The sequence below is a fragment of the Monodelphis domestica genome, chromosome 7, assembly GCF_027887165.1.
Source record: "Monodelphis domestica isolate mMonDom1 chromosome 7, mMonDom1.pri, whole genome shotgun sequence".
Classification (NCBI taxonomy): Eukaryota; Metazoa; Chordata; class Mammalia; order Didelphimorphia; family Didelphidae; genus Monodelphis; species Monodelphis domestica.
The window spans coordinates 222738967-222764574 of record NC_077233.1 but is presented as its reverse complement, the minus strand read 5'-3'; the positions used below and the strand labels follow the sequence as shown (position 1 = coordinate 222764574).

Sequence of the window (25608 nt, the reverse complement as noted above, 5' to 3'; positions counted from 1 at the left end):
AATATTCTATTCACTATACCCCCTCAAGCAGTTCCACCATTCTTGACCGGCCTAGCAACCCCAGTGGCTATAGAAATTCGGCAAAGACCAAGAAAAAAGAATTTTAAAAAAGGAATAAAACCAAAGATTCTTCAGGGGAGTAGAAATGGATAGAGGTCAGAGGATGTGGGCACAGTGGACAACTCCACCCCTGGACTGCAGTGGGGACTGGCCAAGCCTTCTTATTAAATAGAGCCCAGTCATGGAAAATCAAGAAAGCCTAAAACAAAGACTCTTTCAGAGGAAGAGATGCAACACATTTCTGGCACCACATTCTATAAATAAATGTCAAACATTATCCCTACCAAGCAGGAGAATCAGCTGTCAATGGGCGAACAGAGGCCCTTCTAAGTGAGGGCCGTTGACACAGGTGCCTTCCCAATGGAACAAAGATTAAAAATCATCATATCTAGGAGCCACAATCACCTTGTCAACAAACAGTAAGGAAGCAAATTTTGGTCTGGCCCCTTATGTAATGCAGGGGAATTGACCTTTATGCCTGGACATTTTTTCCAGTGTGACAAGTTCTTAGGGAACTGACAAGCCAGGCTTATGAGCTCACTGCCAGATTGTTGGGAGTTTTTTTGTTTTTCTTAAAAGCCTTTTGAATTTTCAAGAATGTATTTATTCAAAAAATGTTTTATAAAAGGTAAGGGGCTGGATACAATGCCTAAACCTGATCATGTCCTCAGCTGCTTTGCTTCCCAGGAATAGCCCACATCAATCCTCTAACCATCACTTCCATACTACCTTCCTCATGACCCCTGGCTAGGGTTGGCTCATAAAGACAAAGGCATTCAGCTCTAAATATGGAGCTTCTAGAAAAGAGCTGAATGAAATGCCTAAAACAATTCATTACATCAAAACTCACCAGTGTCTGACATTTGCAGTGAATCAATATGGAGTCTGTGTAGTGAGTTCTGGTGTACCACTTAGCCAGGAAAAACTAAGAGGGGTAACCAATATGCAGCCTCTACAATAAGCATCCTGTTCCCTGCTGACCTCTTGTCCCCTTCTATGTGAAGAATTATGAGTGTTTGGGGGCCGGATGTTTTCCTCAGAAGGTCCTGTTTAGCACTGGGTGGGTGGTGGTTGGGGATGGGCTAGAGAGGGTGAGCAAGAAGGCATAAGTGCCCTGAGGCATTCACTTGAAAAAAAATGAATGGGAAAATGGCTGCTGGATCAAGCCCTGGTATCTGGAATGAGATGAACTCCTGCAAAGTCAAAAAAGCCAACAAAAATGAAGACTGCAAGACCCATCTTGGAAAAATTGCACATATTTCAGGAAAGGAAGAGACCAATTCATTTTTATTTTCATGCCTTCTCTCCTATTAATTCACAGGGAATCATGCTGTACATGTCAACAAGGATGGACCAAGAACCAAAAGTCTGGAAAGATACATTAAATAAAGGACAGCAATCCACAATGTTAGCACTACTGATGCCATCATGAGGTACGCTTCCATGTCAACTTTATAGCTGACATTTCATTTCTAAAATGATGGTACCTCCAAAGAGATAGTAAGGGAAAAGACTTGTACAAGAATATTCATAGCTGCGCTCTTTGTGGTGGCAAAAAATTGGAAAATGAGGGGCTGCCCTTCAATTGGGGAATGGCTGAACAAATTGTGATCTGTTGGTGATGGAATACTATTGTGCTCAAAGGAATAATAAACTGGAGGAATTCCAATGGGAACTGGAACAACCTCCAGGAATTGATGCAGAATGAAAGGAGCAGAACCAGGAGACCAATGTACAGAGACTGATATGCTATGGTACAATCGAATGTAATGGACTTCTCAATGATTGGACATTTCTGAGGGATTTATGAGAAAGAACACCATCCATATCCAGAGAAACAACTGTGGGAGTGGAAACACAAAAGAAAAACAACTGCCTGATCACATGGGTCAAGGGGAGATGATTGGGAATGTGGACTAAGTGATCACCGTAATGCAAATATTAATAATGGAAATGGGTTCTGATCAATGACACATGTAAAACCCAGTGGAATTGCTCACTGGCTATGGGAAGAGGATGGGGAGAGGAGGAGAGGGAAAGAACATGAATGATGTAACCATCGAAAAATATTCTAAATTAATTAAGTTTTTTCAAACCTAAAAAAATAAAAATTAAAAATTAAATTAAGATACCCAACTTTTTTCCATTCCTTAGTATATATTAGAGTACCTGCCAAATAGTGGCAACTTAATAGATGCTTATTAATTATAAGAATAATAAAATATGCTTATATAATAATAAATGTTTATTATTTGAGAACACTATTTTAAGGTCAATGAATTGAACAGCTTAACTAAAATTACCAATGAATCAAGAAAATATATCAACACCTAAAGGACAGCATTTGATTTAGAAATGGATTTGCAGACCCCTTGCAGTAAACGTAGAAATCTAGACTAAGGGAGAAGACAGGTGCAATGCCTAGGGCATCACTGTAGTTCATCTGGGTGGGAGGTAAGGGTACAAAAGGCATCCAAGTAAGAGGAGTCAGGAACCTCACATTAAATTACACACCAGCCTGGAGCAGCTGCATCACTAGATAAAACCAAAGAATGATCAAATTTCAAGCAGCATCTCATGGGCTACAAAAAAGTCCATGTGCCCCCAGAGCCAGATGAAGAGGACAAAACTGCCCCAGTAACCTGGATGATGTTTTAACCCAATGTCAACCATTTATAAATTTGAAAACATATAGAAATAAACAGAGCTCCTTTTTTCTATGTCTTAAAGATGTCATCTGCCATGAAAAATGATTTTAAGCATATCTTCCTTCTTCCTTTTGACAACTGATAAACCCCTCTCAGGAGAATGTACTTTATAGGAGGAAAGGTTCAGATAGCCTGTCATTCCCTAAATAAAACCTATCAAAAAAAAAGGGGGGTGACTATGGTTGAGCACCAGGCCTGAAGTCAGGAGGCCTGGGTTCCAATCTAGCCAGATACTCTTCTTATGTAATCCTGAACTCCAATTGCCTATCCCTTTCCACTCTTCTGTCTTAGACCTGATGCTAAAACAGTTAAAAATAATAATAAACTCGAAATGCAAAGGGGCCTTTAGAAATGAGGGTCACACCAACACTAAAGCGAAATCAGAAGTTTCCTCTTCCCATCTCCCTTAACAGCCAGTCCTATTAAGCCCTAACTTTCTTTGTTTGGTCTTGATACATATTGGTCAATTTGGCATGAGAAATAGTTTCATTCTATTTTCAAAAACTACCATCTTCGTTTCAAGGAACAGTTTGAACAGAAAACCAAGGTCAAATTTTCCATCTATGAATGAAGGTGGCTTATGGAAGTATTAACTAGGAAAATATAGTGGAAGGGGCTTCATTTTCTTTGGGGGCAAAGAGGAAGGGAGTAATAAATAATACCCTGTGGCAAACCAAAAACAAAGAAAAAGAATGGCATGGGGAGGCCAAGGTAAGGAATGGCCTTCTTAATTAATCCTGCTAATAAGATTTGCCCACATCTAACATACAAGTGAGTCAAGTTTCCTCCTGTGTAAAATGACCGCTTTAAAGAATTTGACCAGCTCTAAAAGTCCTTTCCAATTCTATTTCTTCAAGGAATCTGTAAGGGGAATGGTACTCTCCAGGACAGAATCAGTTGGCCAATCATTTTAAGAGTGATACCTCAATTACCAAATGCCTGATAAGGATGACCCCCCAGACCCCCAAAAGTAACCTTCTAAAGGCAGGAGATTAGAGCTTTGCAGGCAAGCAGCACTCTGGAGGTCATTAGGAAAATGTCAGCCAGAATCACCATGCTTCACATCTTTTTAATATTTTTTATTTTTTGCCTTGCTTTTAAAGGGAGTTCTGGAAGATCTTGCAGCAGAAATAGAAATTACTTTCTCAATATATCTCCCCAGAGGTCAAGATAACCCCATGACACATTTCAATTCTTCCCAAATGCCTCCACATTAGAAATAAATGCCTATTTTTTAAATCATGTGGCATTCAATTAAGAAAATACTATGTTGAAGTCTTATTGGATCATTATTGGTGCAAAACAAGGGTCCAAAACTATTTGAAAGTGTAAATAGATGTATGGGATCTCTGAGGGAGGAGAAATAAATCATTCAGTAAGTTTTAAGCAAAGCTTAAAGCAAACTGGATGGCTCAGTGGATTAAGAGCCAGGCCCTGAGACTGGACGTCATGGGTTCAAATTTGACCTCAGATAATTCCAGTTGTGTGACTCTGGGCAAGTCACTTGACCCCCATTGTCTAGCCCTCACCACTCTTCTGCCTTGGAACCAATACACAATATTGATTCTAAGATGGAAGGTGAGGGTTTAAGTAACTAAATTAAATAAAGCTAAACTAATACATGAAGCTAAAATTCTCAAAAATCTTTTCATGTGGACCCTTTGTTTTAGAAATGTGTATCAAATCCAGGTCAACAGATCATAAAAACTCTGCATTCCTGTACCTGTCCACACTCTTTTTTTTTTTAACTCTTATCTTTGGTCTTACTATCAATTCCAAGAAAGAAGAGGGGCAAGGGCTAGGCATTTGGGATTAAGTGACTTGTCCAGAATCACACAGCCAGAAAGTATCTCAGGCTAGACTTGAACCGTGGACCTCCCATCTCCAAGCCTCTATGCAGAAAGCCACCTAGCTGCCCCTCTGCACTCATTCTCAAAAGGACAAACATTAAGAACCTCCAAGTTCATCAAAGGACTTGGGCCTTTTAATAGTAAGTAGGTTAAGGAGTTATCCCCTCTGGAGTTACAGGGATGCACATAAGGGGTAACTTAACAATCATCTAATCTAACCCTTCCTCATTTTATAGATGAGGAAAACTGAGGTCAAGAGGTTAACTTGTCCAAAGGATTATAGGATTCCAGTTAGTGAAAATAATTTGTGTTCTTGGGAGAAATAATTCTAGCTGAATTTTATGAAAACTGAGACCTAGAAAAGTTAAATAAACTCTATTTACTAAGTAAACTATATCACACAAGAAATTCAATGGTCATGCCAGAGCTTCAACCCTGGACTCCACCTCCCCCATCCCACCTGTAATGGAAACCAGTGATATGAGTATAGAATAAAATAGAATAGGAACGAACCATAGTGGCTAAGTCCAACCTGTTCATTTTATAGATGTGGAAACCAAGACCCAAGAAGTTGTACCACATCAAGAGTTAGCAACTGATAATAATTGAACCCAAGGCTTTCCAACACCTAAGTTCATTGCCCTACACAATGGCCCACATTGACTGACAATGTACAAGAGAAAAACATCTCTTGAAGTGAATCATCTTTGGCAAAGTTAAGTGGGCAGTATTAGGTGCCCTTTCCCTAAAGCCCTTGAAAAGAACATCTTTGCTCTAAGCATACCATTAGTGAGCTGTGATGTACCCTGAATCATTACCAGTAAGCTAAAAATGACCTCCAGAAACCACCCCCTGCACTGCCTCCTGATGCAGTTGGGCATGAACCAAGCATGGCAACATAATAGTTCCTTAATACTGGACAGCTCTCACTGATATTGACCATCAGTCAACAGGGGGCAGAAAAAGAGGGCTGAACTTACGCCAAGCTAACTCCCATTAATCAAGAGGAAACTAGCAAAAAAATGGCTGGAGGGTGAGGGGAATGCAATGTGTAAATCACTAACCATCAATCAATGGGAGACAGACAATACCAAGCTACCCCTCAACTAGTCAAAAGAAAGCCAGGCAAGAAGGTCTACCTATAGTAGAAAAGGTGGAGGATGCAATGTCTGGATCCATACCAGCTTAACTCTTGGGAAATGTAGTAGGAATATGTCCTCAGATAAGACACTGGCGAGTTCAACACAGTGTGCGGCTCCAAGGCTTAGAGCTAGTGGAGTCCCCATAAAGCAGAGGCTCCAAGTTCCAGTTCCAGATTAATGAAAATCAAGATTCAAAAAATTTAGAGATGACAAAGTCTCAAGAATATGCATAAATATCAGGGGAAAAAACTACAAGAAACTTCAGCAATACATAATTTGAAGCAACAGGGACTTTTTAGGAGCTAACTATAGACTATCAACCATCAGTCAACAAAGGATGAACCAAGCATCTACTCAGGAACAGACACAGAGCTTAGTGCTAGGATACAAAGGAAACAATTCCCCATCTAATTAATTGGGAAAACAATGTGCAAACTATTAAGTACAAATGAACTATATACAGGATAAAGAGGAAGATATAGACAGATGAAGATTCAAGAATTAAGAGGAATTGCTAGCAGAAAAATCAGGGCTGAGAGAATTTAGTAAAACTGAAATGTTAGAAGATTTTGCAATGGAAGATCAATCAGAAAGACAAAGCACTTGAGAACAGTAAGACCTTTTTGTTTGTGAAGTATTTTGTACCCTTTATGCCATTTCCATATAAAACATCAATCACATATTCATTTGTTTACTTATTTAGCCCTTACCTTCTATCTTAGAATCAACACTGTATATTGGTTGTAAGGAAGGACACCAGTAAGGGCTGGGCAATGGGGTTTAAATGACTTTCTCCCAGGGTCATAGTTAAGAAGTATCTAAAGCCACCTTGGTTCTCCCATCTCTAGGTCTGGTTCTCAATTCATTGAGCTGCCTAGCTGCCCCCAATTATATGATTTTAGACAAGTAAGAAAGCAACTGGTCTATGTACAATTGTCTAAAAATATGGCTATCTTGTAGTAGAAAGCCATTCACTTCCCCTTGCCCAAACAGTGCCAAGGAAAGACGTGAGCAAGTACAAGTCCCCTCACCTTGACGCTTCTGTGGTGGATCCGTGAAGGTTGGCATTTGACGCTACTGGTATTACAGCAGCCTGTGCATCGTTTGACCTCCACACACGGGGGCCAGATCAGGAAGTTGGCCGACGTGGGATCAATCTGACTGCGAGGTATCTCATAAATAACCGTTCTCGTTTTGCAAACAGCAGGAACGGCCTCCTCTGCAGAAATAAGAGCTACAAGTGAATGAATAGTCAAATGCACACACACCACTCTCCCCTCCCCACCCCCAGACTCAATACATGAGGGAAAGATGGTAAAAATGACTGAATTCAACATCCTCTGGCAGGACTAACAGCTATACATATGTAGGATCTACAGTTTCAGTGTGGTCTGTGAGATGGAGCAGTGGAATTGAGTCAAGAAGACCTAGGTTCAATTCCTTGCTCAGATGATGTGAAACCATGGTCAAGTCTCTAATTTCTATGTGCCTCAGTTTCTTCATCTATAAAATGGGAGAGTTGAACATAAGGGCTCTTTAAGTTTCTTTCAGATTCCAAATCTTTGCCTTTTTCCTAGCCATTATAACAACCCGAAATAACCTAAAAAACAAGAGCCAGATTCCTGGTTGCTTATTAATCTATTTGTAAGCTTGCTACATTAGAATACCCAGGTAATGCCCTCCCTACCTTTCCCCAACTTGAGAAAGCATCATTTGACAAAGATATGTCCCGCTTGTTTCTATTTATCAGTTCTTTCTCTGGAGGTGGACATACCCAAGTCATTCTTCAAACAAAATTTCTGTTGCTGTATATAATATTCTCTTGACTCTGCTCATTTCACTATTCATAAGAACTTCATGTGGGTCTTTCCAGTTGTTTTTTTAATTAACTGGCTCATCATTGCTTATGGAGCAGTAGTATTCCATCACAATCATATGCCACAATTGTTCAGTCATTCCTTAATTGACACCCGGGTACTCCCTTTAATTTCCAGTTCTTTATCACCATAAAGGGAGCTGCTATCACTATTTTAGAGTATACAGGTGAGTCAGAATGGTAACACAAGGTGCTTCCAAGGAGGCCAATGTTTCTATACAATCAAGTGAACTTTATTACAAGTCACCATATGGCCCAGACAGCTATAAGAAGTAGAAAATAACTGAATGTGAAGTCACAGGACCTAGTTCTGCATCTCAATTCTGAATCTAATATTTGTCTGTCAATAACTCATTTGAATTTCAGCAAAGTATTCATCCTCTAGAGAACCATTTTGTCATCTCAAAATGGTAAGAATGGTCTAGATAAACTCTAAAGTCACTTGTAGCTTTAAAAATCTATGAATCTAAACAATCTGAGCACTTGGACAAAGACAAAAATCTTTGTCCTGAAGGAGTTTGTAAATTACATATATTACATTTATGAAAAGAAACAGGAAAAATTAAATATAACGTGTAATAATAACTTGATAACTTGTTATATGATAGAGTACTGTAAGAGTCAAGAAGAGACCCAAGCTCTAGCCTTAACTCTCACATTTGCTAAATGTGTATGACCTTAGGCATTGGCCAGGACTTGCAGGAGAAACAATAAATTCATCTGTTTATTAAGTGCCTGCTATGTTCCAGGCACTGTTCTAGGCACTAAGAATGGGGACATAAAAATCAAAACATTCCCTGACATCAAGAACTTACATTCTACTGAGACAAGAACAAGTAAAAATGTACATCATAACATGATATCATTAGAAGATGAAGTGTTAATAATTTGGGGGGATCTCTGTACCCCATTATATGTCTTTAGAAAACATCCAAAATGGAAAAGGACCTTTTTGTACAAAAATATTTATATCTGCATTTTTTTGTGGTGGCAAAGAATTAGAAAGTAAAGGGGATGGCCCTCAATTGGGGAAGGGTTGAACAAAATTGTGGTACATGATGGTGATGGAATACTATTGTGCTACAAAGAATGATGAACAGGATGATTTCAGAAAGAGCTGGAAAGACCTACATGAACTGATGTGGAGTGAAATAAGCAGAACCAGGAGAACATTATACACAGTATCAACTTTTCTACTAACAGCAATACAATGATCCAGGACAATGTTGAGGGACTTACAAAAAAAGAATTCTATCCATCTCCAGAGAAAGAATTGTTGGAGTACAAATGCAGACGAAAACATATGAATTATCACTTGTTTATCTGGGTATATGATTTGGGATCTTGACTTTATAAGATTATTCACCTACAAAAATGAGTAATATAAGCATGTTTTATGTGACAATACATGTATAACCCAAATTGAATTGTTTGTCAGCTCTGGAAGAAGGGAAGGAGACGACATGAATCATATAATTTTGGAAATCTTATGTGGAAATTTGTTACTAAAATATAATAAAGATAAAACATTTAAAAAAAAAGAAAGCATCGACTTTACTTTCTCGGTCTATTACATTCCACATCTAAGTAAAACCCTTGGCCCCTAACTATTTTTGCTTAAAATGCCCAAGCTAAGTTTCCAAATAAATTAGATTAGAAAAATTAAAAGTTCATTTCAAAAGTATATAGCAAGATGTAGCAGTCAATTCTACAAAAAAGTGGGCAAATTTTGGAGCATCTTACTTCTTGGGACTTCAGTTTCCTTTTCCAAGGGGCTTAACCTCAATCTTTTAAGTTTCTTCCCAGACTTGATTCTAAGTGACCAAAAGGCATAGCTTGGAAAGTCAGATGAGATCCATGCTGACTAAAGTTATAAGTGGAGGACATAATATAGGTTAAGACTTCCTGGAGGATGGGCGGAATCCATGGACATGAGAGGGGGGGAAAATTCCAGGGTAAGAGTGTAAAGAACAAAGGCTAAAGGGTTGAATTAAGCCTGCCTTGTGTATAGAACACTGAAGAGAATCCAACTGACTGGATCAAAGGGCACATACTGGAGAGTAAATGTAAATAGGAGATAAATATGAATAGAACAAGATTTTGAATAGATTATATATAGAGAACCCTAAATGCTAAGAAGAAGAGTTTGGACTTGATTCTGTAGGCAATATGGAACCATTGTAGGCTTTGGAGGAAAAGAGGGGCCAGGAGAAAGCAAGTCTAGGAAAATTCATTTAGCATCAATGTGCAGGATGGATTATAGGGCACGAAGGCCAGTCAGGTGAACTTACATATATCTAAAATTTTAAAGGAATTAAGTCTGGTAGAGATTTTTCCTATATTAGATCCCTAAAACTGGCAATGGGTTACTTGAGGCATGCTAACTTTCAACACAGAGGACTAACACTTCCACTTCTTGCAAGAGCCATCATTCCTAAGGAATGGACTATTTTCTGCTCTTCTCCACCAAGTGTGGCAGCTGAAACGGTACAGATTGATCTGTACAGCCTGGAACCCCAAGGAACTCTCTTTGAATGCCAGAAAAGGATTAACTGAGAGAGAAATCCCTCTAACTGAGCTCAAGCTTACACCTTAATCTGAGTGCATTACTGGGAAATGTGGCCAGGACTTAAGAGTCCTCAGCTGTTCTTTGGCTGGCAGACATTATATAATAACAATTTTTTTTAAAACGCTAGCCGAGTGAGACTTGAGTCAGAGTACACTGTCCATTATCAGGCAGACTTCTGACCCTAATTAGTTAGACTAAGAGTAGGGAAAAAACAAGACTTGAACTAACACTCACTTATTTAGAAGTGCATATGAAATATATTTATATTCATCTTATATTACGCATCCCCCCCACAACCTTAGAGGCAAGTCACTAGTGTTACAGGTTTAGCTTATATTAAGTAAAGCCCAAATATCAATTCTGATGTAAGGATAAAAGATGAGTTGTTCATTCAGAAAATGAAAAGGCAATGTGGTTCCTTAGAAAGAGGATAGGATTGGGAGACGAGAGAATCTTTGATTTAAATTCTGACTCTTCCATGGACTGTGTAAACTTGGACAAGTCACTTCCCCTCTATGAAATGTAGCATCCTTGGCTATAAAACAAGGCAGTCAAGTTAGACTAGATCACCTTGAAGGTCCCTACCTACTCTAAATCTATGACTTCCACATTTATTCACTGGATTCCCTTGAGAGGTAGGTAATGAGTTCCCTCATCCTGCCTGCTAGGTTTCAGCCTACCATTGTATTTTTATTTCCATTTTTGACCATTTCATATATTACTCTGCATCCCCAGCTTGATTATGAGGGCTCTGAGTTATTAAATTTTAAGTATTAAGTTTTTTATTAAGTATTTCTATATATGTATTTATTAAATAATTTAGTGTTAAATTTTTTTATTCTGACTCATATTCTTCAAAGGACCTAACTCAGAGCTGAGCATCTAATCCACATTAAAAATAAATTCTGCCCAATTAGCTAATCATTTATATAGGTGAGATAACTTATATAGGTGAAATAATAATTAATATAGGCGAGACTCCTGGTGCATTCTTTTTTTTTTATTAACCTTTGTCTTATGTCTTGGAATCAATACTTTGTATTAGTTCTAAGGCAGAAGAGTGGTAAAGGCTAGTCAATAGGGGTTAAGTGACTTGCCCAGGGTCACACAGCTGGGAAGTGTCTGAGGCCAGATTTGAACCCCAGGACCTCCCATCTCTAGGCCTGGCTCTCAATCCACTGAGTTACCCAGTTGCCCCCTCCTAGTGCATTCAAAATGATTCCATTACAAAAACTTGTATACATCTTTTCCAAGGACATACCTACAGAATCAAGTGAAACATGCACCTAAATAGAGAGATATGGGCTAAACCATGTAATTAGATAGCTTCAAAACTGGTTGAATGACAAGATTCAAATAATAGTCAGTCACATCAATTTGTAAGAAACTATCCAATGGAATTGTCCCAGGGATCTATCTGTGTGCTTGGCCTCAAGGACTTAGATGGTATGTTTACCAAATGTGAAGCTGAGAGGGATAAGTTCTGCACTAGATATCAGAGTAATAATTCAAAAACATCTCTAACTGGCTAAGGCCATTGAATTTTTAATTAGCTAGCGTTAAATTGGGCTAAATGTAAATCCTCGCATTTGGGCTTGTTTATTTTTTTCCTGAGGGAAACTTAGTTATCCCTATACAAGTGATACATCAAAAATGCTCATTGAGAGACACTGAGGTCCTTGAAGTCCACCCTGGGCATTTCACATTTGTGTCCAATCAGGATTCTCAAAAAGCCCCCAAAGTCTTCCATCCCTAGACCAAAGGAAGAGATAGCTTAATTGTCTTTCTTAAATTTGCCATTGATGTATGGCGCCCCATCCAGAATCGATTTCATAGATACAAGAGAGCAAGTGGTAGACTTCATTCTTCAGGTGTGGCAGTCTGTGGGGCACCTTTGTCACAGTCCAAGAAGCAGGCAGGAAGCACAAGATTCCGATGGTAAATAGGTCCCCTGTGTTACCTATCCCAAACCAACCAACACTGACAAGAGAGAAGCCAACACCTCATATACACACACTTTCTGAAACAGCTGGCATTTTCTAAATGTAGCCAGACACCCACAACTTGGGGGAAAAATAGTATGAAAATAAATGTACCAGAAATTTGTGCCATTTTCTTGCACAATGACAATGAGCTGATAAAGCCCCCACAGCCAGCCATTCAAGCTACATTTTGGAAAAGATACGATTGGAAGGAAAATGCAGAAAAAAAGGCAAGTTGCCCACTTTTCCGGAGTCTGTACTACTGTGTACCCTACTGTTCTGAAGCTAATAGCTGTAAGCACTGTGTGCTCCATGTTATGAATTGAAAATTACATACAACCACATTTTCCAACTGAGGTCTACTCTCCAACATGCTGCAACAAGATGAGGCACTTAAAGAATTTATTCACGCTCATCTGTCTTGGACTCATTGTTCACCAAAGCACTGTAGCAGTGAGAAAGCTGTGGTTGAGGAGGGAGGAACCCAGAAAAACAAATGGAGAATTTTCATTAAATCATAGAAAGTTAAAGCAGGAAGACATCTTGGAAACTGACACATCAAAGCCCATAGTCCCCCTTCTAATCTGCCCTGGCCACAAAATTCATGGTCTGGACAAGATTCTAGAATGAGATTTGTAGCTGAAAGGGACTTTGGGAAATCATCTACTAAAACCTTCAAATCTAACAGATAAAAAACTGAGGCCCATTGAGAGTAAATTGATTTATCCAAGAAGAGAAGGCAATAAGCATTTAAAGAGCACCTACTATGTGCAAGGTATTGTTAAGCATTTATAAATATTATCTCATTTGATCCTCAAACACCCCTGGGAGGTAGGTGGTATTATTATCTCCCCCCTTTACAACTGAAGAAACTGAGGCGCACAGAATTAAGTAACTTGCACAGGATCACACAGATAATAAGTATTTAAGGCTGGATTTGAACTCAGATCTTCCTAACTCCAGGTCTAGGGTTTTATCCACTGTATCACTTAATCTCAAAGTCACACAAGCAATTAGGATTACAAATTAGATCATGGACTCCAAACCCCCTGTTCTTTCTACTTCACCTTTAGAATCAAGGTATTCTGTATCCCCAGATTTATTGTTCTTTTTCTATTACCCAACCTCTGTTTTAATTCTAACCCTTTTATCAATGAACTATCCATTAGACCTACACCCATTTTATATTTCTTTGTAAACTTTACATAAGCGATCCCAGAAGTCTTAAGACCATTTTAAGCTTCAAAAGCTACCTAAATTCATATAATCTACTAAAGCTTAGAACAGTGCTAAAACTTGTGGGACACCCCATATTGCTATTAGTTGCTATTTTACTATTGGGGGGGAGGGACCCCTTGTGGTTTCTTACCAATACTTCTTTTTCTTCTAATGGGTACAGGACGCTTTTCCTGCACATGTTTGGGAGCATGAACCATATGAGCTTTCAGGTTTGTCTCTGAAACATCCTCGTATCCTAAGGAGAAAGAAGAAAGGAAAAGTGACCAGTTTGAACAAGGAATCCTTCATCCCTTAGTGACCGTGGAGTGAACTAAAAACAGCACATGTGGTAGAGGCAGCTATGTTTCTAATTGAGCCTCTTGGCTCCAAGACTCCACCTGGCATCCTGTGAATGACCACAGTCAGCTCCCAGTGGATGCAATCAGTAGGACCGCATCACATGCAGGGAACAATAATCAACAAGATAATCAATGGATATTTGCAAATATGACTTGCAGAGACTGAAAAGTGGATGCCATAATGATCCAACTTATTTGCCCAGAGAACAAAAGAAATCTCAGTAGCATCCTGCTTCTGACTGCTCTTGGTAAATAACAAAATGAAGACTTGGCCCCCCCAATATCCCAAGAAGGAGTCATGTGTGAGAACTCCATAGGGAGAAAATTTCTTTTGAACTCTAATTTCTAATTTCTCCTTTCAGCAATACTATGTCTAGAGGGAGTCATCTAAATGAGCCTAGATAAGGTAAGTAACACATGGAGATGAGTATGCGGCCCCTACACAAGTCCCCTTGCCAAAGGGCCAAGAGAATCGATATACAATCCCACAAGAGATGATACTATAATATAATCCACCATGGTGCAATATCTTTCTATAAACTCTCTCCTCTGCCATTCTGGAAACCGCTAATTCAAGAACAAGCAGCAAGGAGTTTGGGTTTCTTTTTTGTCTCTCATTGTTGAAAAATATCCTTAATTGGGTATCCTAACCTTTGAAAGACCATCAGGAAGCTACTCCAGACTCCTGAAGGATCTAGACTTCACTTGTTTCCTAAATAAGCCAATCACATGGGTTAGAGGGTTATGAGAAAAACAAAAGCAAAGACAGAAAGACCGACATTTTATTATAAATTAATTTAATTGCTACTCCATGATTGGGTATTATTAATTTCATTTAAAACAATTTTCTTGTTTTGTTTTAAAGCAAGTTGACCTGAAGAAAAAAACTTCAGAAGACATCCCAACCCTTTCTTTGCAGGTGTTAACTTATCAATGCTGCATATTCTGGGACTTGATGCATGCTATATTAGGATCAAAGTGCCCTTTGTGACATAAAGGGATATTTCATAGGTTTTACTGATACCTGCAAAGATAAAAGAAATGTATTTTTAAATGCAAGTGGGTGGCATCCCCCCTCCCCAAAAAAAATCTCAGTTGCACTGAATGCTGGCTTCTGAATTAACTTTTTTGTTTTTTAAACCCTTCTGTCTTAGAATCAATACTGTGTATTGATGCAAGGGGTAGACCCAGGATCAAAAAGCTAGGAAGTGTCTGAGAGCAGATTCAAACCCAGGAACCTCCTGTCTCTAGACCTAGCTCTGAATTTACTAAGCCACCTAGCTGCCCCCTTGACTTAACTTTTGAACTTCCTTAACTTCTGCCATACAAGCAGTTGAATGTTTCATACTCCATTTGCCTTACGAGCCTGCACCTCAGCACCACTGGCCATATGGATCCTCCAAGTCTCTCCACCACACCCCCACAACTCAGGGGGTGGAACAACATACAACTATGTGCTCTTGTGCAACAACTTGCTAGCTTCAGCCTGCGGTGAATGAAAAGATAGTGTCATAAGACACCTGAATAGTTATCTCACTGGGAATACATGCCCTGGGGTAAAAGAAGTCATGAAATGATATCATTGACATTTTTCTTCTTTAAGAAAGTTATGATTTGTTCAGCTTCATGACCATGAAGATCCAAAAAAAAAAGAGGCATGAATTGGTACTTAATGAGAATCTCAGTCAACCTGTAGATCTTTAAAGCAGAAATTAAGAGTATAAAGGAGATGATGACCACTAGGCTAGTCTGGACCTAGGAAGTCAAGAACCAGGATTTTGGTTCCATAACTACCATAACTCTGCACTATTTATGTCATTTCTTTTCCTCTGGGGCTCAATAAATAAAAGTTTTAGATCAGGTCCAAGATCCTTTTATCGATCTCAACTTCTGTGACTTTATTGGCCAATCGTATAATCACCTACAGCATCCTCCAAGTTCAGTCAAGTTTGACATGTGCATTAGTGGAAAATAGATTCTTGTATAACGTTCATGGAAAGGGCTTGAAAATATTAAATCTAGCACTATTTTATTTAATCCTATACTTGCCAGGTCAGAATTGTTTTCTAAAGACCTAAAGCAATTAGATTAAAATTCATGTTGAATCTATTGATGCAAAAAGTTATTTCTCATCAACCAAATCATTTGAGAAGCATTTTTTTCTTAATGGATGGGACATTTCTGAGTCACCTTCTCATGGTAGCCAATGCCAAACGTAACTCACAATATCACCTAGTACCACTGTTAGCTTCCTTAATAAGCTTTTCCTCAATGTTTTCTATAATTTCTATAAACATGGGCAAGCAAAACAAAAATAAAAAGTCCTCTTTTCACAACCTCCTCCAAGATCAGAAAGGACTCTTAAGAAGAAAAAGTTCTCTCAATTATGAAGGGCAGAAAATGCATCCAATGTGGCATGGCTTTTACCTGCCACCAACCCTGGCCAACAGGAACATCACTCGTTAATGGAAACTGAGCAATGCCCTATTGTTTTTGAGCCAGGGAAAAGATTGACTCACAGACCCCGAGAGGCAACTCAGCCACATGAACTTTCAGGACAGGGCACAGAGCAGTCAGGATAACATTCAATAAGGCAAAGCTCTCCTTCTGAATCACTTTTTAAACTGTTTTCAAGACAGTTAATCAAGTGGTTCCACTTTAATCTTTTGTGCATTGATATACTAACAACACTGAGATGATGGGGAAAAATTCTCCGGCAATTAGTCCAGGACAGTGCATTAATGGAGCTGCAATGGTGATATTTATTGTATTAACTTCACCATGACACCCTGGAATGGTGCCAATCTGACTGGGGGAAAACCCAGATCTGGGACAGCAACGATAATACAGTTCAGTTTAATTAATCATAGCAAACGTGTCCTAAAAATTCAAGACTTCCATTTATATATTTTAAATAAATAAATAAAGCTCCCACAAGCTGGAGTTTGATGGCTTTCACATGCTGTTAACACACTCAAAAGTTCGCCTCAAATGCTGCTGGTCAGTTCTTTACCTAACCAAAACTAAAACCATAGACCAGCCTCCAAGAAATTTAGAACAAAGGATGACTTTTTAAAGGATCCCTTTAGGCCCTGATAGACAAAGAAGGCTCATTTCCCAGGCTCTGCCACCTTCTACCTATGTGACTTTGGAAGCATGTTTAAGCACTTCTGTGCCAGACTGGGAATAATTAAAGGGAAGGGACTAAGCATTTTTTTTTAAAAACCGTTGCCTTCTGTCTAAGTATGGGTTCCAATACAGATCCTTATGAGCATGACCATGATACTTATGAGGACCAGGTAATTTGGGTTAAGTGACTTGCCCAGGGTCACACATCTAGGAAGTGTTTGAAATCCCATTTGAACTCAGGGTCTCCCCATCAAGGTCTGGTCTCTCTCTATCCACTAAGCCACCCAGCTGCTCCCTGGAACAAGCATTTATCAAGTGCCAGGTGCCATGCACTGTGCTAATCACTTCATAAAATTTTATCAATAGCTAGTATTAGTAAATAGCACCTACTCTGTGCCCTTATAGATTTTATCTCATTGCTGTAATTATTAGTAGGCAGCATTTTTATATAGTGCCTCTTTTGTGCCAGGTGTTATGCTAAGGACTTTACAGATATCTTATTGCTATAATCATGATGATGGCTAACATTTACATGATACCTACTTTGTGACTAGCACTTTGATAAGCACTTCACAAATATTCCATATGATCCTCAGTGAAGGAGGTTCATGCTATTATTCTCCACATTTTACAGTTCAATGGCTCACAAGAGGTTCAATGGCTTGCCTAGGATCACACAGCTAATAAGAATCTGAGGTCTGATTTGAATTCAGGCCTTCCTAACACCTAGCTCAGCAATCCACTTTATGACACTGCAGAGTACAAATAATGGACCGGACACTTACTGCATCAGGGAAAGTCATAACTTCCCTGGGCCTCAGTTTCTCCATTAGCAGAATGAGGGGACTGAATTAGGTCATCCATGAAGTCCCTTCTGTCACTAAAGCTAGAGTCCCATTAATGCTGAATAATATTGCTCGAGAGAAAAAAAATCCTTTCTGGTGCCCACCTTATCTCTCTTTTCTCCTTTTTGATCAGCCTCCAGTGAAATATTTTGGTGAGGAAGGAAGTTCAAACTATTGGCTGAAATGAATTTAACAGCAGGAATAAACCCACACATAATCCCCCAGTGAATAAGCAACTGGCACAACACCAGAGCTGCTAAAGCAACTTCCAAGCTACCTGTGGATTCCCTTCTAGGCTGTTCTAGCTCTGCTGGAATCAAATGAAAAACAAAAAAGAATCATCTACCCACAAGATTGGCAGCACTTGTCATAACTCCCAACTCGCTTAAAATTTTAAAAAGGCCTTTGGAGTGTTTCCTACAGTTTTGTGATCAAACCAGATCCACAAAAGTTATCATATCGCCTGCATTGACTTTGAGTTATTACTTGAACGAAGCATCACTCTCTTGGTTCTTTACTGTCCAGCAACAATAACCACTTGGACTCAGAGTCCCCCATCTTAAAGACCAGGATCCCCCTCTACTATCCTATTCTTTCCCAGGATGAAAATCTGGCATAATGCCAAAATAATTGGAATTAGATTCTATTCAGAAGATTAAGTTTGGAATGTCAACTCTGTTATTTTATTGCCCTCTTTCGAGCTTAGATAAGTCATTTTACCAATGCAAAAATCAAGGAGCTACGTACAAGAGATCCTTTCCAAATCCCAACTCCCATGATTGTTCTAGAGGGGCAAAGCTATGAGCAACATAATACAATGGAAACATTGGTTTTAGGGAGGACCTAGGTTCAAATTCTGTCTCGTTATTACTTCTGTGACTTTGGCCACCAAATCTCCCTAGACCTCAGTTTCCCAATCCGTAAAATAAGGGCCCTCTAGATCAGATTTTAAGGTCTAATAAGGTCCCTTCCAGCACTAAGTCTATGAAGAATTCAGAGCAATGAAAATTAAATTATCTATCTATCTATCTAAAATTAAAATATCTCTCAGTATTCCAAGAACCCGATTACTCTCTTCCATTAAGATTAATTCTCAAGGGGGAAGCTGAGTAGTTCAGTGGATTGAGAGTCAGGACTAGATATAGGAGATCCTAGGTTCAAATGTGGCCTCAACACTTCCTATCTGTGTGACCCTGGGCAAGTCACTTAAACCCCATTGCCTAGCCCTTACCACTCTTCTGCCTTGGAATCAATACACAGAATTAATTCCAAGATGGAAGATTAGGGTTTTAATAAAAAATAATAATAATAATTAAAAAAAGATTATTTCTCAAAACTAAGTCAAAGAAGGGATTTCCCTTAGTTATCATTTGCTAGACTCTAGTGAAAGGTCCAAAATTAATCTTTTCAAAATACCACCTTAAGAAATTAGAGTATTTCCAGATCCTCCATCATATGAGGGAGAGGATGAGGCCTCTGTGGTATCCTTCCACCCCTCACTGTATACACTAGCATACAGAGAAGACTTTAAAGGATCACAGGTGGATGGTGATCCTCAAAGTATCCTTCATTCCTACTCCTCCAGGTGTGAGGCTAGCCACCTCAGAGCAACACAAAACCTATCAATTTAACTGGCTGAGTTTAGGTTTTTAAAAGGTGTTAATGGTGGGGGTGGAGAATAAGGATGGTCCAAATAGGAAAAAATGGTCTATTTCCCTGCTGCTTCTATTCTCTTCCAAACTGGTAGTCCAGCTCCACCAAAATTAAAAAATAAATAAATAAAAATTTCCTTTAATGGAGAGAAATCAAAGTCACACAAACTCCCAGGGTCCCTTTTCTCTCCAAAAACACATCAAGTACCATCAAAATACCAGCTGGGACTCCAGTTCAATTGAATGAAACAGACAATGAAGTTCAATACTTGTTACAAATCAGGGATGGAAATCGCTCTAAATTTCTCTTTTAAGTATTATGAGAAATTGTACTTCAGGAGTGATAAGGATCAGCCAATGGATTTCCTGGGTCAAGAAACTCCAGAAGTCATCTCTTACTATAAAAATGGTCTTGGCATGAAATGAAATAGTTTAGGCCTCTCCACTCCCATAATTAAGTACAAATTTCCAAATGAGTGCACCATATGATTATGCTTATTTTTCCTCCCTCAGTGTTCTCAGAATAGTTTGCAGGAACAGAATAAATTCAAATACAGTACTACAGACTGCAATCCACACTCTCTTACAGCTTTCTGACCAGTATCTGTCACTACATATGCATAAATATATCCGTTTCCTATAGCTTATAAGAGAGACTGAAACAGAAATGATCTCCCCCCCCCCCCAACTAAGGAAAATTATATTCTGAAAGACCAAATTCCCCAAAGCAAAGGTGCCTGGTGAACAGCCTATTATTATGTAATGTTCTGGAGGGTCTGAGAAGGAAGAGGCTGAGCTTTTTTAAGCCTGAGGGGATATAATATAGACTAGCTTAGCCACATTTCAGGAACAAAATCAGTCTGAATTGATTAAGTAAGCACTACTTGTTCAACCCTTCAGTAATTCACCGCTAGCTAAGGCAGGAGCCACGTTCCAGACAGCGTGGTGATCAAGGTAACATAGACCCCTCCCCATCAAGGTAAGGAGAACTCCACCCACCCCACCCCCAGTCTCTCTCCTCAAAAAAAAAAAAGAAGACCATAGAAAAGCGCCTAAGTCTGAGGCAACTTTTCCACTGGACTCCTTGCAACTTCGAGAAGTGAAGCCTTACAAACAACAGTAACAACAACAATTAAGGGATTCTATGGACTAGAGAAGCATGGAGGGAGATCTGAAAATAGCCCGAAAAACAGCAGATGTGACTGCATGCCTTTTTAAATGTGCTAAGAAAAGGGGGGGAGAGAAAGGGACAAAGCTGCATTTGTTTCAACCACAAAGGCCAGACCCACAATCAGTAATATGGCAACAGCTTGCTGTGATTACAAAGAGCACTTTAACAAGGGGTAACTACTCCCCACTGCCGCCGCAGCGGCTGCACCCCCTCCCCCACCCCGCAGGCCACCCCACCTCGAATTGCAGCAACAAACAAGGTGTACCGATAGAAATCGACCAGTAATTTGTTCCACAGAGGTCGCTGACTGGCAGGCATCTCATCTCTGGGAGCTTGTTTGCAAGCCCAGTGGAGGGGAAAACTACTCTCTTCTGACCCTTTGAATGAGTGCCCATAGGTTTACAGTTCTAGCGTGGGGGGTCATGTTTTGACGGCCAATTTCCTCAATACTGTTCCTCTAGAAGCCCTGCACTGGATTGGGGCTGGCGAGCAGAACCACCAGCATGTGCTATGATCCTCCCCCTTATCCCTTCACCAAAAGTCTCGCAAGGTCTGAAGGAAAAGGACAAGCCTTCAGGAGACCCAGTATCAATTCCCCTCCATTTGATTGAACTTCTATTGACACTGGCAGCATTTTCCTTAAAAGAAGAAACAATCCTTCTCTTAAGGAAGGAGCCCTGGGCGGACAAGTCACTGAAGTCCAAGCAGCCTGGGAGAGAAAGTAGTGATTGGGGGAGAAACTCCTGACTCATCGGCATGTTTTTATAGCTCCCGGAATTGGATTCTGACCTTTCGGTCTGAGTTGCCTACTCCAGTTGGGAGACCCAGGGGAGAGCCATGCAGTCCCTGCCATAAGCAAGCACACGCGTGTTCGCAGCTGGAGGGAGGGTGGGGGGGTGCGTCCCGCCCACTCACCACCTTCCCTCCCCCCACCCCCTTTTCTGGCAAAGCAAGGAAAAGAGAAATTAATTTACCTACGGAATCTATCTCCAGGAGGCGCTGCAGGTCGCGGATGCTGTTAATCTCGCTGTGAGCCAGTCTCTCGATCACCTCCCGGGGGATTTCGGCTTCCTGGGAATCAGACCCAAACACCTAATCAGTGCTCTGCCGGGCTAGGAAAACCTTCGCCAAAGCGGGTGGCTCCTAGAAGCGGTGGGGCCCGTGGGCGTGTGCGTGCCAGCGTTTAGGCAGTGGCAGCCTCCTGGCCGGGCGGATTACAATTCAGACTGACTGTACTGGGGACTTGTCTATCTCTCCTTCCCTTCCAGTTCTTCCCAAAAGCCTAAGCCCACTTTTAGAAATCAAAATTCATGTAGCGGATATGCACATTGCCCTTACAAACAGCCTAGTAATTCCAGCAACCAATTGTGAAGGCCGAACGCCCCCTCTAAATCCTAATATCACACGTTACACCCTGACTTATTTCAACAGAGAAGAAAGGGAGATGTAGGGGACGTTGGAGGTGTATAGTAACCCACTCGTACTAAAGGACTTTTCTGCCCTCATATTGGTCCATCCACCCAAGAATGCAGATCTTTTAAACCTGCTCCCTCTTCCCCCCCCCCCCCGACGCCCCCTCAACGTGGAACAAAAGCCCCAGCTCTGGCTGCACGGACCTGGGGTATCAGTTACCGGAGGACCAGTGGGGGCTGAAGAGTGGGGGGGGCGGCAATGTGTTTAGGGTTTAAAATAAGAGAAATTAACATTTAGAAAGATCAAGTTGAAATGCGTCATGGATCGGTAACTGAAAGCCACAAGCAGTTTGTTGTTAGATTTTTTTTAACACTTTATAAAGACAGTTTAAGTTACTCGCCTAGGAATTCGGAATCTTACCCTCTGAGATTCCCCCCACCCACCCCCGCCACTCATTTCCACGCCCCCTCCCAATCCCAACCCCCCACCTTTTCTTATATAGCACCCCCACCCCCACCCCCAGCACCGGCACCGGCACCACATCCTCTAGCCAGCCCAGCCAGGCCTGCAGAATTGACAGGGTTTACTTAGATAAATAAATTGACCAATAAAAGCTATCAAGATGATTGGGGGTCCAATATCTTCCCCCAGCAAAAAAAAAAAAGGAAAAGGAAAAAAAGCAGCACCCACCAGGCCAGGGTCTCTTGCTCTTACTCTCCACACCTACTTCTCCCCCCCCCCAGCCTTTTCTTTAAAAGGGCTCACCCTGGGGGCTTCATTGTACAATTCCCACGTTGGAGCTTTCAGAGAAGACAACGTTTCGGGTTTTTGGAAAATCATTAATAAAGAGCCTTCCACCAAGGGCCCCAGTCATTCTCCTGGGCAAATGGCCCAGGGGGAGTGGAGTGGGGAATCTCTGGCCCGGAGGGAGCTGCACAGAACTGGGCAGAGAAAGAGCCGCGCCCGCCACCAGAGCCCCCAGCCAGCCCTAGCCGGCTCTAACAGCCACCTGTAACCAGGCCCCGGGCGGGACTGAGTCCATGCCCCTGCACAAGGGGCTAGTTTACCCCAGTGCTGCCTCTATTCGTCCAACCCCATCTGCGGCCGATCACAGCCGGCCCTACCTGTGGGAAGAGCTGGGGCGAGAACTTCCCCTTCCCCAAGCGCCCCTCCAAATAGATACACACACCCCTTTTCTTCCACACCCCGTTACCGCAGCCCCCCCATGGGGACAGATTAAAGATTCTCTCAGGAAAGGGACAAGCACTCTGCCTGCTGATGGCTGTCTACAGACCCCCACACACAAGTTTCTTCTTTTTTTCACATACAACCCCCATCTTAATCCTTCCCCCCAGCTTTTCCCCCTTTAATGTAAAGCAACGCAACATCCTGGAAACTCACCAAAAATAAATACTTTGAGAGCTTCTAGAATAAAATGCGCTTGGGGGAGAAAAAAATAACCCCGACAATTTAAAAATAATATCTGCAGAGCAAGATATGCACTGCAACTCGCCGCCCAGGATCTGCTCCTCTGCCCAGAAGGGTTTGGGTGGGAGCCTTTTAGCCACCCCAGCAAAACGCCTCCAGGTGCCTGAATCCTAGGGAGTGGAAATAGAGGCAGCACCAGGGAAGTGGCGAGGGGAATAAGGGAGGCGGGTATGGGGCTGGGGGGTACCTACCTCGGAAAAGGCATAGGACAGGTATCCAAACCCTAGCAGCAAAACACAAACCCAGGTCCTCATCGCGTCCGGGTGCACTTTAGACTCGGTGGGAACGCAGAGCTGCGGTGTAGGAGCTTCAGCCGGGCTCCAGTGGCGGCGAAATTCAGTACCATCCCTCAGGGAGAAAGACACTGGTGTGTATGCGCGTGTGTATGTGTGTGCGCGCGTGTGTGAGCGAGTGTGTGCCGCTCCGGGATCCTCCTCGGCCACTGGGGTGGGGGGGGTGGGGAACTGGTGGAGGGGAGGAGGAGGGGGATATTATTATTATATATATAATTTTTTTTTTGGTAGCTCCTGGATCCAGAGCCGCAGCCGTCTCTTTAGCTCCCTCCCTCTCTCTCTCTCTCTAGCCCTGCTTTTTTGGCTTTAAGAGCAGACTAGCCGGTACTTCTGCATATTTGCTTAGATCAGACCGGAGTGAAACCCAAGGAATGGAACCGGAGCACCACCGCCGCGGTGGCGGCTGAAACGCCCATCACCTGTCTGCTTGAGCCGAGGCTCGCCAGCTCCTTCCTCCTTCCTCCCCCACCCCCTCCTACAACATACTCGCCACCTCCGACTTACAGAGACGACGAAGAGCCCCCTAAACACTTCCCCTCCCTTCCCGTAACACCGCAGTTCTGCGCTGGGGCTGGGCTGCGTTCCGAAACGCTCCAGGCTCTCTCTCAACCAGTCTGCCAACAGCCGGGGCTGGCCTCTGCCTGGGACTGGGACCTGCTCGCTGGATGCCCGTTTTCCCACACCACCCACTCCCCCCAACGTTCCCCGCACTTCTCCTCCTCCTTTTGGTCCTCCTCCTCCTCTCGCCTCCCTCCCCCTTTAGCTTGAGGTGGGGAAATACAGACAGCGCCGAGGGAAAAAGGGCAGCGCCAGATGGCAGCCTTCGCTGCCCGCTTTAAGTCCTCCTCCTTTCTCCTCCTCCCCGATGGCCAAAAGGAGAAAAAGGTTTTAAATCCCTAGGGCTAGACTGGATCAGACAGAAGAAAAAAAAAGATTTTTTTTTTTTTTAAGGAAGGGTGGTGGTAAACTCCTGGAGAGGTCTCTGGAGGCTGTGTTTGCTCCGCGCCTTGGCGAGTGTGTGAAATCGGACGAGCTACAGAGGAGGTGGTTATACCATTGGCACCCTCCCTCCCCACGGACCGCCTCCCCTCTCTCCCCTCCCATCCTCTACTCTCCTTACCCCACCTCTTCCTTCTCTCCTCCCTCACTCCCCCCTCAACTAGCATTCCCTTCCCTATAGTATTCCAGGCACCAAACCACCAACAAGTAGTGGGGGTTGGTTTCCTGCTGCGGCAGTGCATTCAGTCCTGCAACCCAGGCTCCAGCAGTGCAGTTCCTGCTGCAATGCAAAGAGAAAGAGCCAGGCTTTGGGCAAAGGCAAGGGGGCAAGTGGGGAACGGGGCCGGACCCAGGAAAGAGGGTGAGTGGAACGAGAAGCCAGGGTTAAGATGGGATGCGGGAGGAAGGGGAAGACTCTCTTCTTCCCAAATCGGGGTACTACTGATTGCCCCCCCCCACACACGTCCTTCTCTTTCCCTGTGCTCTGGTACCAGCCGCAATTCTGCGGCACCCAGGAGGGGAGGGAAAGGGAAATGAGGGGGCAGATCAGTCGCTGTCGCCTTCAGCCAAAACCTTCAGAAAAGCCGGGAGCTTCTGCGCAAAGAAAAAAAAAATCCTTCACTCACTCTTAACCTCATCCGCCTTGCCTTCTAAAATATAGAAACCTGCGCCATTATCAACTGGCCCCATCCTTCAAAACCCTTCCCCCATATATAATTTCATGTATACACATTTATACACGTATGTACGCTACTCTAAAGATTCGGAGGGGTATCTCGCCTTGTTAGCGGTGCAGCTGCGTTTGCGTTCTCGGCGCAGTGCGCAAAGGGGATGGTTGAGTGAGGGGATGCGGC

General features: G+C 42.0%; 1 protein-coding gene across 2 annotated transcripts in view; it reads right to left on the bottom strand.

The window, feature by feature from the left end:
* Window positions 1-24802, bottom strand: part of PDGFA (platelet derived growth factor subunit A) — a 40433-nt gene extending 15631 nt beyond the window's left edge. The window contains exons 1-4 of one of the 2 annotated variants that reach the window (XM_016423903.2): window positions 23654-24802; window positions 21536-21632; window positions 13557-13661; window positions 6792-6979 (exon numbers count right to left, since the gene is read on the bottom strand). In XM_016423903.2, coding sequence (XP_016279389.1) covers window positions 6792-6979; window positions 13557-13661; window positions 21536-21632; window positions 23654-23716 — 453 coding nt within the window. In that variant the 5' untranslated portion in view covers window positions 23717-24802. The remainder of the gene's footprint in view (window positions 1-6791; window positions 6980-13556; window positions 13662-21535; window positions 21633-23653) is intronic. The other variant, XM_001367261.5, reaches the window with a different exon arrangement.
* Between the last annotated feature and the right edge of the window lie 806 nt (window positions 24803-25608).